Source organism: Myotis yumanensis, unplaced genomic scaffold, assembly GCF_028538775.1.
Source record: "Myotis yumanensis isolate MYYU_CA2020_CCGP unplaced genomic scaffold, mMyoYum1.0.hap1 SCAF_19, whole genome shotgun sequence".
Taxonomy (NCBI): domain Eukaryota; kingdom Metazoa; phylum Chordata; class Mammalia; order Chiroptera; family Vespertilionidae; genus Myotis; species Myotis yumanensis.
Window position 1 is genome coordinate 21,867,743 of NW_027223770.1, and position 12,038 is coordinate 21,879,780.

The 12,038-nt window shown below is 51.2% G+C and overlaps 1 protein-coding gene and 1 non-coding gene across 10 annotated transcripts in view; one reads left to right on the forward strand and one right to left on the reverse strand.

Annotated features, from left to right (window-relative positions):
- FICD (FIC domain protein adenylyltransferase) overlaps nt 1–5,580 on the reverse strand; it is a 15,265-nt gene extending 9,685 nt beyond the window's left edge. For 8 of the 9 annotated variants that reach the window (XR_011469043.1, XR_011469044.1, XR_011469041.1 and 5 more), the window contains exons 1-2: nt 5,499–5,580; nt 3,384–3,744 (exon numbers count right to left, since the gene is read on the reverse strand). Coding sequence is in view for 1 of the 9 variants with exons in the window: in XM_070399803.1 (XP_070255904.1) it covers nt 3,384–3,684 (301 nt within the window). In the remaining 8 variants the exon portion in view is untranslated. Of the gene's footprint in view, nt 1–3,383; nt 3,745–5,491 lie in introns of all 9 variants that reach the window. The other variant, XR_011469039.1, reaches the window with a different exon arrangement.
- Nucleotides 5,581–7,761: 2,181 nt separating this feature from the next.
- LOC138998234 (small nucleolar RNA SNORA33) lies at nt 7,762–7,891 on the forward strand. Its single transcript, XR_011469103.1, has one exon. It is a non-coding gene; the product is annotated as a small nucleolar RNA SNORA33 (small nucleolar RNA).
- The last annotated feature ends 4,147 nt before the right edge of the window (nt 7,892–12,038 follow it).

Below are 12,038 nucleotides of genomic sequence, written 5' to 3' on the forward strand. Positions count from 1 at the left end.
CCTGGGGCCACAACTCCCATCACTGGGCTCTCCCTGCATCTTCTCCAGCTCTTGGCTGTTCTGGTGATCCATCTGATGGTGCCTCTGCCTCTAGGCCAGGCTGGGAATAACTTCCCACTGGTGATAGCTCCCTAGGCCCCCCCATTCCTGGGCCCTTAACTTTAATTCCTTTAATCTTCAGCCACACCTGCTTGACATCTAGTCTTCCTTCCACCGTCCCCCAACGCCCCATGCCCCACCCTCCTGAAACCCAGTATCAGTATCAGCCACACACACTGGGCTTCTTTTAGTTCCTCAAGTGCCCCAGGCTCTCCTGCCCCAGGCTCTCCTGCCCTCTGGTCTCTGCTGGAGCACTCTCCCCTCAACTGTTCCACTGGGTCACTCCTGCTTACACTTGGTCTCAGCTTAGGCACCCCCTCCTCCAGGGAGCCTTCCTGGTGTGCTCCTGTGACCCCTTCGCTCCCCCATCACCACATGGTGGCGCTGTACCTGTCACCTGTCTGCTTATATAGGCTGGGAGGTCAGGGCTGACTTCTTCACTGTAATACCCACGCCCTGCCCACAGGACATAGGAGACACTAAACATCTATCCCAGTGGTTCTCAACCTTGGCTGCACATTAGAATCACCTGGGAATCTTTTTAAAATCCTGATTTCTGGGCCTCAGAAGAGAGTAATGTCAGTATCATGGGGGAGTGAGATGGCCCCATTGCTTCTCCCGTATAATGTACAAAAAAACCACTGTAACTCAACAAAGGATCACCCGCTCAACACACAAATGCACCTAAAAGATCCACGCACAGGAACATCTGAGGACGGGAAGTAGGGGAGGTGGGACAGAGGAAGGACAGGGATGGAGACGAAGTTCAGTGTTCACTGTGGCTCCAGCGAGTGAGGTAGGTAGAGATGGAGAAGTGTGTGCAGCCTGCAGTGTAAGGGGCAGGGCAGGTTCCCTCCAGGAAAGGACATCTCCCTTCCCCGCTCCCTGTCTAGGCCAAGCCAGGTAGAGGCAGCTGGGAAGTCTTAACACAGTGGTGCCCAGAGCCTCTGCTGCGGGTGGGGGGGGACCAAGCTGTGAGGCTGCAAACGTGTCTCCCCTGCCCCAGACACCCTGGCAGAACCCGGGAAAGGAAGCTGGGAAATGAAAGTCCCGGCATCCCAACAATTTGGGGATGGGGCAGAAGTGCAGAGCGGCCGTCATCTACACAGTGTGGCACTGGCAGGAAAACACAGACCAATGGAGCCAGATTGAGAGTCCAGAAATAAGCCACACATACAGGGTATCCCCCCAAAATATATACACACAACGTTTGTGATTCCATTACACTTTGAAAATGAAATGTGTTTTCATAAACACTGCCTTTATAATTATTCCAAGTGTGTATGCATTTTTGGGGGAATATATATATATATATATATATATATATATATATATATGAATGACAACTAATTTTTGTAAAAGGAGCCAAAACATACACTGGAGGGAAGGAAAGTCTCTTCAATAAATGACACTGGGAAGACTAGAAAGCCACATGCCAAAGAATGAAACTGCTATCTGAGACCATACACAAAACGTAACTAAAGTGGATTAAAGACTTGAATATAAGACCTGAAACAATAAAATACAGTCAAACCTCGGTTCTCGAATGTCTCTCATCTCGAATAATTTGGTTTCCAACCAGTTGTTCGCAGAAAAAGTCTTGGTTTTCTACCTGACAACCCTTTCATGCTGATACCTCAGCATGACAAAAAGCATCTCTTAAGCAACAAAGGAGAGAATGCTTTTGTTGCTGGCGAAATGGACAGTTAGCACAATTTCAAAACAGAGAGGCCATCAACAGGGCTAATGTGTGAAAGTGCTCACAAAACAACAACCAGGCAATTGAATAGGCAGAAAAACTTGTTAACTGGGTAAATGAGAAGCAGGTGGTAATAGCATTGTGGAGGCAGTGGTATAGTTTAAGGCTAGTAGGGGGTGATCTGATAAATTTAAGAGAAGTATTTATAGATTAAACAGTCCATTAGATATGTACTGTATATAAGAAAGGTAAAACGGAATCATTTGGGGATCTGGAACAGAGTAATTCAATTTACATTATTTCTATGGGGGAAAATGATTCTGTTTTCGAACAACTCGCTTCTCAAGCACCTTCTGGAACTAATTGAGTTCGAGAACAGAGGTTCCACTTATATACAAAAAATATGGGCACTATACTTATAGACCTTGGTCTCAGGGGTTTTTGTGAACTTGACCCCAATGGTAAGGGAAGTAAAATCAAATAAAATGAATGGTACTGCAGCAAACCAGAAAGCTGCACAGCAAAAGAAACCATAAAAACAAAAAGGCAACCAACCGAATGGGAGACGATATTTACAAATCACCCCCCAATAAGGGGCTCACATGCAAACTATATAAAGAACTCATACAATTCAACAACAACAAACACCTGGATTAAAACCTGGGCAGAGGACCTGAATAGACGCTTTTCCAAGGAAGACATAAGTTAGCCAACAGATACATGAAAAGATGCTCAACATCACTAGTTATAAGGGAAACGCAAATCAAAACTACGAGATACCATCTCACACCTGTTAACAATGGCTATTACCAAAAAAAGAAGAAATAAAAGAGTTGTAGAGGGTAAGGAGAGGGAACCCTCTCCTGCTGGTGGGAATATAAGCTGGTGCCGCCACTGGAGAACAGTATGGAAAGTCCTCAAAAAATTATGAATAGAGCTACCCTATGACCCAGCAATCCCTCTTCTGGGTATCTACCCAAAACATTTGAAAACAACTTATTCATAAAGATATTTGTAGCCCTATGTTCACTGCTGCATTATTCACAATAGCCAAGACATGGAAACAACCCAAGTGTCCTTTGACGGATGAATGGGTAAAGATATGGTACATACATACAATACATACGTACTTAACCGTAAAAAAGATGAAATATTGCCATTTGCCATAGCATGGATGGATCTTGAGAGTGTCATGCTAAGTGAATATCAGATGGAAAAGGACAAGAACTGTATAAATTCACTCATATGTGGGATATAAAACAAAAAGCAACAAATGAACAAACAAAAACTCATACAGACAACAGAATGGTGGTTCCCAAAGGGGCAGGGGGTGGTGGGAGGACGAAGAGGGTAAAGGGTCAAATACATGGTGACAAAGAGAGACTAGACTTTGGGTGGGGAGCACACAACCGAATATACAGATGTCGTATTATTCATTGTACACCTAAAGTTTGTTATTAACCAATGTTTCCCCAATAAATATAATTTAAAAGTGTGAACAACATAAATGGTAACAGATAAATAAAATGTGGCACAATCCAAAAAACAACAACCAAGAGCCGAGGAGACGGCCACTCCGTCTTACCTGGGGAGGACGCGGCCTTGACCACCAGCAGGGCCGCATCCTTGGAGGTGACGCTGAGTTCCGTGGACGGGCTGGTGCATCTGCTGACGGCATGCTGGGCCCTGTCCCACCTGCTCCTGAGCAGGGAGAAGCCTTTGAGCAAGGCCCAACACTGCTCCTCCATGGCCCCCAGCGGCAGAAGCAGGGCCAGCAGGGACCCCAACGCCATGCTCAGCAGCATCACCCACAGGAAGCGGCCCCAGATGGGGACCCATTTTGGTTCAGCCACGGCCACCACTGAAGCCATCGGCATGAGTGTCATCTGGACTCAGGGGTGCGGCCCTTGCACATACCCACAGTCGTCGGAGAGAGCGAGCCGGATCTGAAAGGAACCAAGAGTTGCAGGAGATGAGGCTGGGGAGCCGATACATTTAGGACATGTTCCTGTCTCCGCTAGGGCTTGGAGACCCCACACTTCTTAACTCACTATGACCAGGGGGTGGGGGCAAGCAAGGAGTGGATATAAATGGGGAGCAGCCAGTCTGAAAAGCAAGGCTGCAGTTGCCCAGCATTTATTAAGCACCTGCTGTGTGCCAAGCACGAAGGACCTACACATACCCCCCTGCAATCCACAACAGGAGCTGATGCTATTGTCACCCCCCTCTCCAGACAAGGAAACAGGCTCAGAGAGGTCGTGTGTCTCCTGCCCGAAGTCACCCAGTGAGCCAGTGGCAGCCTTAGGGCTTGAACTCAGCACCCCGTGACTCTAAAGTCTCCCCCCTCCATCGCAAATCCTTTTGTGCTGAGCGTCTAGGACAGTGGTTCTCAACCTTGGCTGCACATTAGAATCACCTGGGAATCTTTTTAAAATCCTGATTTCCGGGCCTCATCCTCCGGAAATTCTGTTTCTTGGTTACTAATGTTGTGGCCTCACCCCATAACCAAGAAACAGAATATCCGGAGGGTGAGGCCCAGAAATCAGGATTTTAAAAAGATTCCCAGGTGATTCTAATGTGCAGTCAAGGTTGAGAACCACTGGTCTAGGAAAAAAATAGTACACACACACACACACACCCAGATAGGCTAAGCCAGTTCTGAGGCCCATCCTTTTCGATCAGCACAACTGGTGGCCTGATTTACTGCCGAATGGCCGGCCACCTCTTACTGCCCTTACCCTGGTATTAGCCGCAATGCCAATCCCTCTCCAGCCTGCCTTCCTTTATTGGCTTGTCCCCCCGAGACGGTGGGGTCCCCGCCTAGAGTTTGGGCAGCCAAGCATCTCAAAAAGAACTCCGGGTGAGGGCCAGAGTGAGTGACCCCTGGCCCTCTGTGCCAGGGGCTTGTGGTTGGGGCTGGCGGTGGGAGGGGGGGGGGGCAGGGATGCAAGCACCATGATGCTAACAATAAGCATTTATTGGGCAACTATGGAGAGCTGAGCACGGAGCTGAGCGTTAGCCATGCACGAGGCCAAAGCCTCAGTCCCTGGAGGAGGAAAGCTAGCCAGCTTCCTTTTACAGAAGGAAACAAGCCACAGGCAGGGGTAGGCCAGCCCCCAGAAGGCCCACAGGGAGGGAGTACATCGAGGCACCGGGAACGGAGCCCAGGTGCGCCTGGGCGCAGGTGCCGGGCTTCCCCTCTCCCGTCTCCACCCCCAGGGCCTGTGCACCTGCCCCGGCTGCTCCTGGGCTAGGCCTGCACGATGAAGGGGGCTCATTAGGTTTCTGATTGCTTCGGGCTGTGAGTCTAAGGGAGCAACCTGGCTCCATAACGGAACATCAGAAAGGCTTGGGACGCGCTCTAATCGGGGGGACGGAGACGGTGCGGGTCCCTGCTTCGTCCGGGTGGTCTGCGCCCGCTCCCCGAGCGACGGGCTCCTCGGCGGGGCTGGAGTTCACCGGGGACCCGGCTGAGCGCCAGGAGGTAGCCGTGCGCTCCCGGAGGCGCGCATTCCTCACCCCCCACGACGCCAGGAAGGGGAAACTGAGGCCCAGGGAGGGAAGTGGACTGGACTAAGATCATTCTGGGGAACCGCCCCTTTCCGAACCACTCCAGCCCCCCCGGGCTCTCGGCCCTGCCGCACCCTTCCCCGCTCCATCCCTCCAAGACCCTCGGGCTCGCCCCCTCCTCACCGCGCACCTCGGCTAGGCACCGCCGCTTCCTTCCCGGCGTTCTCAGGCTCCGAGGCGCGAACTCGCAGGACCTCCTCCGCCGCCGGCCTTCTGGCCCCGCCCTCTCCGACTCGCCATTGGTCGGCCCGTCACGCTCCTCACCGCGGGTTGGCTCCCCTCACTGGCCCGCCCCTTGCATTTCCGGGTTCTCGCGTTGACGTCGGCTTCCCGGGAAAGACTCGCCGTGGGCTACTCCCATTGGCTGGCTTCTGCGTAGCTCTTGAGCCCGCCGTAGCCAATCAACAACAGGAGAGGCGGGACCTGGGAGACGGCGCGAGTAGCAGGTGCAGAGAACGCCGCGGCGCAGGTGCGGGCTTGGGCATACTAGGTGCAGGCGCGGGAGCTCGGAAACTCGCAATCCCGCCCGCTTCTCCCCTGGCCTCAGTTTCCTTAGGTGTAATATGAGGATGCTGATGACTTGCACCTCTCCACCCTGCTAATCTGACTTCACAGCCCAGTTCTTATCCTCCTCCTCGTGCAACAAGGATTAGCTTTTCCCCTTTCTCTCACCCTCTCTCCTTTCCTCCCTGACTTTTAAATTTGGATCCTCCAGAGAAGGGCCTGGCTACTTGTTTTGCTTCCTAGAGAGACAGAGGATTTTTTCCCTGCATGCAGAAGCTGAAACCTCCATTTTTTCCTGAGACCTCCATCTTAACTCACAAATATTGAAACATCCAGGACCTGCCCAGTAATTCTAAGCATTAAGATGTTATGTCAGCCCGGCTGATGTGGCTCAGTGCTCCAGAGCCGCCCCATGAACCAGGAGATCACGGTTCAATTCCCGGTCAGGGCACATGCCCGGGTTACTGGCTCAATCCCTAGTAGGGGGCGTGCAGGAGGCAGCCGATCCATGATTCTCTCTCTCATCATTGATGTTTCTATCTCCCTCTCCCGTCCTCTCTGAAATCAATAAAAATATATATTTTTAAAAGGATGTTATGTCAACCGATGGTCGTTGGTGCCAGTGCTAACAGGAGTCTCCAGTTTGGGCCCTGGTGAGGTGAGAGACTGTGCAGTGAAAACAGCCCCGGGGTGAAACAGCACAGCTGTGGGACAGCAGGCTGTGAGGTGGCCTAGCAGAGGCGGCCCCAGTTGGGCATTGCAGCCCCCATGGGACAACACTCCTCTCTGGTGAGCTAGATTTGGTGTTACAGCTCAGCTCTGCCATCAGGATCTGACCTCCTCTGCAACACACATTCCCTTCGGGGTGTCACCTTTGGAGTCATACAGCCCTCAGTTCAAACCCCATGTTTACCACTTGCAAACTGAGTACCTTCAGCGATTTGACCTCGCTGATGCCAGTTTGCTTTTTGCAAGTTTGGGACAATGTGATGACAGGACAGCCTCTGGGGTTTTGTGTGAGGGCGAAGTGACAAGTGTCTGCTATTGCACTTGTTTCCCAGAGGAGGGCCTGCTGCATAAGCAGCTAATGACGGGAAGTGGTTGGTGGAGTGGAAAGCAGTGAGGCTCTGAGGTCAGACAGCTGTGTGTTCAAACGCAGGGCCCAGTACTTACTATCTGTGTGACCTGGAGCAGGTCACTTATCCTCACTAAACTGGGTAATATGGGGCTTGTGGACCCATGTCCTCTCCTCCTGGGAATAAGGTGATATAATCATCTACTTTTATTATTTTTTAAAAAATATTTTTATTGATTTCAGAGAGGAAGGGAGAGGGAGATAGAAACATCAGTGATGAGAGAGAATCACTGATCAGCTGCCTCCTGCATGCTCCCCATTGGGGATCAAGCCCGTAACCCAGCATGTGCCCTTAACTGGAATCAAACCCAGGACCCTTCAGTTCTCAGGCTGACGCTCTATCCACTGAGCAAAACCAGCTAGGGCAATCATCTACTTTTAAAGGTACCACCCTTTTTTCACCCCTTCTTGGGATGCCAGTGCAAACTCTTTAATGAGTTTAGGCCATGGTAACAAATCCAGAAGCCATGTGAGAACCATTAGTGAACCAATAGGGAAAGGTGGGGAGTGTGGAGAATGCGAAAGCACCTGTCTTGTTCAAAGTGGGCAGCAGCTTTTCAGCTCTAACCTCCATTTATTATGCTAGGGTGCAGTCCAGAAATTGGAAGATTTTCGAATTTTTTTTTTTTCAAAAGATGTGTCAGGCTTAGATTTTTCAGCAAAATCTCCAGATTTTTAAACAGTTGGCATGTTTACTTGCCGGCTACAGAGAGCTGCCAGATCCCTGCTTAAAAAGGCTTTTAAAATGGGCAGAAAGCCAGCCCATGAGTCTGCTCACCTGAATGTGTTTCTGTAGGAATTTAGAGAAAGCTGGCAATAGAAAAGCCATGTTATGAGTCTTAAAGACACTGAAGTCATTAAGGTCCCGGAAAATAACTATAAGAAAAAAAACCAAAATAAAACGGGCAGGAAATGATGGCCATGAACTCAGGAAGCAGCTCCACAAATGACTCTGCAAATGGCTGCACCACCGTCTTTGGACACCAGGGGGCAGTAACCCACCGGGCGTCACTTCCCCGGTTCAATCCCCATTGTCAGGAGAGCACACTCAATTTTCTTCCTGGACTTTTGTCTGCATTCAGCTGTGTTAAATGCACAAAATATGGTCCCTGAAGCGATATTGAAACGTTGTTTTTCTCCGTCTTAAGGATTCTGTGTTGGGTGGAAATTGCCTCCCCGAGGCCCACAGAGGAGCTTTCTAAAAGCTTACCTTGACACTTGACAAAGAACCTGGAAAGTGGCTGTACGGGAAATGTGTCCATTATGCAAAACCAAACAAAACCAAAATAACCCTGAGGCGTCTCTAAGAGACAGCTTTCCAGCACTTCTTGCTGGCAGAGGCAGATCCAAAGGCTTAGAAAACACAAAACTCCCCAACTTGAGGCTGGATTGCATTGGGGTGGCTGCAGAAAGACTCGACTTCACTTAAAGGAAATACACCATCCTGGTTCTCGCTCCCTTCACCCCCAGGCTCCACTGTATCCCAGCCTGCTCGGATTCCCCCCTCACCCCCACCCCCCAACCTAAGGATGCTGCAGAAGAAGCGACTCTAGCAGCAGGCCTCCTCCCTGGCTGCTAACCCTCCTTATTAGGGATCCCCAGTGAGGTCAGGCCTAGGTTTTGAGGCACCTCCAAGAGACAGACTGTCGGGGACCCTGTGTGGGTGCCGCTGGGCTGATGGCTCATGCTCTGGACTCAGGATGTTCCACACATCAAACTGTGTTGAACTGATTTTCGTTCCATTAAGCCCCCAATCCATTAAGATCTCAGACATGCACCTAAGTGGTGTTTTCAGAACAAGTGGTTTGCGGACATGATATTTCTTACTTTCAAAAAAAATCCAAACATAACTGCTGTTTTCTTTGCTACATAACCACCAACTACTCTATCCCTTAAAAGCAAGCCGGATCATTATAGATCTAACAGAAGACACAAATAACAAGAAAAATACCCAGGCACCACTGTACCAGATATTTTTCTATGGAATTATGAAAAACTTCAGACATACAGAAGGCACAGCTAATACAATGGGTACCTGTGTACCTGCCACCCAGTTAAAAAAAAACCACCATATCATCTTACCAATGCCACCCCTCCCCCTATGACATTCCATACCCTCCCTCCCAGCGGTAACCACCACCTTGAATTTGATGCTTATTCTATCCATGAATGGCCTCTTGCTTTTTACCCATATGCGCATATTCCTAAATAATGTATAGCAATGTTCCGCATGTTTTCACATGTTATATGTACACTATGTATCCTTCTGCAGTTTTTGGTGTGTGGGGGAGGGCAGCATTATGGGTTAGAGATTGATATCCATTGTAATAGACTTAGTCCTGGCTCATTAACTTTACACTGCTGTGTAGTATTCCATTTAGAATCTATTTCCCAGTTACCTACGGATTGGCATGGGGATTGTTTTCAGTCCTTCCCTATGGCTTCTGCAGGCCTGAGGCGTGCGTGCCTGTGAGAACAGTGGGCGCCCAGTGGCTGACCGCCTTTACTCTGGCTGTTGAATGAAAGCTTTCAGGGCCTGTCACTCACTGGCAGGAGACACTGCGTTCTTCTGCCAAAAACGATGGTCCCGGAGACACGGAGACTGGCTCAGGTGCTCCCGATGCCGTTTAACATCGCGTCCTCCGAAGATGTGACCTGCGTGGCCATGGGGGGCTCAGGGTGGCCCCTTGGCTGCCTGGAGCACAGCCCTCGAGGAGCCCTTTCTGCACCCTCCTTCCCCCACTTTCTCAGACTTCCCTGCTCCAGGGCTGCAGGCATCCCCTCCCGGAGGTCCATCGGCCAGGTGGCCCCTCCCGCAGGTCCATCGGCCAGGCGGCCAGGGCTCAGGGGCCGCAGCATAGAGAGGCTGCACTGCACCCTGGGTCCAGATTGCAGTCCCTTTTGGACGAACCCCAGAAGCTCCCAGTGGCGCTTTCTGTTGCCATAGTAACGCGAGACAAGGAAATTAACACGGGTGCTTGGCTAGCCAAGAAAGCCAAGCTTTTAATGGCGCTCCCCTCTCTTAAATAGATAAGAATTCCTAGGAGGGCTTTGGATAGACATCAAAGGGCCTTTTTTCAGGTGCTGAGAAAACGCTCTTTAAAAAATTCTCCGAAGGGCGGGCAGCCCTAATCAGAGAGACGGTGGCGGCGGCTTTTGGGGAGCTTAGGAACCCGAGGACTCAGTTTAGAGCCAACGCAACTTTCTTCGTTTGTTAGTAACAGCTTTCTCGAGATACCACTCGCATGGCACACAAGTCATTCATCGCACGGGGACAATTCGATGACTGTCAGTACACTCGCCGAGTTGCGAGACCATCGCCGCAATCGATTTTAGGGCATTTTCAACGCCCCCAAGAGAAGCCCCATACCTTTTGCAATCATTCCCCGCGTCTCCACCACCGCCCTCCCTCGGCCCCTGGCGGTCTATTTCCCGTCTGCACGGATTGCTCTGCTCTGGGCATTTCCTGTGCTTGGACTCACACACTAGCTGGTCTTTTGTGACTGGCTGCTTTCAGCATTTCGAGTCCGTGCCTCCTTCAGGTCCTCCATGGCTCCTCCGACGGACAACAGCTGGAAACGGAGGGGAGGGAGCAGGTCCTTCAAGGCCTCGGAGCCTGGCCCTCCCTCTTCCACCTCGAGCCTTCCCAGCTGCTCCGAGACGGTAGTGGGACAGTGGCCCCGTGGAGCACGGCTGGACACGTGTCACGCCAGCATGGCCGACACGGAGGCGGGGGCGGGAGAACGCGGAGCACAGCCGGCCAGGGCCCCCCAGTGCCGGGCACCGCATCACACGCTGAGACGATCGCCTTGTTACAGACCTTTTTCCTTTTCTTGGTCTGAGATTCACGGAAAAGCCGCCTCTTTTACTTCATGAAGACGTTTCTCCGAAGCTACCATCTGGGTCAGTTTCCTGGTTTTCAGCCATAAAAATGCATGTAGAAATGATCTCACTTTTCACCTCTGCTAGCCTACATATTTTCCTTGATTATTATTGTTTTTAATTCTCACCTGAGGATATGTTTCTTGATTTTAGAGAGAGAGGACAACGGAGGAAGAGAGAGTGAGAGAGAGAAAGAGAGAGAAACATGGATTGGTTGCCTCCTGTACAAACCCCCCAACGAGGGACTGAACCCACAACCTAGGCAGGCTTTGGGGAACACTGAGAGAATTCCCCGAAGGCGGTGAGCTGGGCTCCTGGCCCAGGGCGAGCATTTGATGAAGGCTTGCTGTTATTTTTAGCCTGAGCAGCCAGAGGAACGTGGGGTCCCCAGGTTGGAGGACCACCCCCGCTCCTCACCCCTCGAGCGGCATCCCCCACCCCTTTGGGGCCAGGGAGCCGGAGACATCTTCTGGCTACTTCTGAGCGCTCGGGCCAGATGGCTGCACAGATCTGAACCCTGACAGTTGGAAAGAAGCTGTGGGGTCTGGAGAGAGATGTTCACGGTCCACAGAGGCCCAGGGCACGCAGGGCCCGAACAGGCCTCGGCCATTATTTCTGGCCCCGGCAGGCGCTCCTGTGCCAGCGATGGCAGGCGTGCGGGCGCCCAGATGTCCGCCGTGAATGCTCCGCTCTAGCTGAGCTCCCAGAACACGCAGCCCGCTGTCGGTGGACTCGCCCAGAGCCTGTACTGGCTGCGTTTTTGTTCTTGTTTAGTTATTACATTAAGTCTCCTGTGATTACAGAGCCGACAGCTGGTGAGGATTTGCATATGGCATGAAATTAAGTTAGTTCGTTTTAATGTCTAAACTGAGCAGGGCGCGATTTGTCTGGTGAAAACTCCATCTCCCTTATCTTCGCTGGCACATCTGCTTTGGGCACTGGCTTCTAATGTCTTCAAGTCTGATTTCTCCCCCCTTCACCCAGAGAGCACGGGGTCCCTCCCTCCCCCCAACGAGAAATCCAGAAGGGATTTTGCACTTGGAGCTGAGAATGCTCTCTTTCAAGTTTCAGGAGGAATTAAGGCTCAAGGTTCTGCTGTGAAAAGACCAGCGCCCCTTGTCTCCAGCTTTGTGTCTTTTCTTTGCTGTG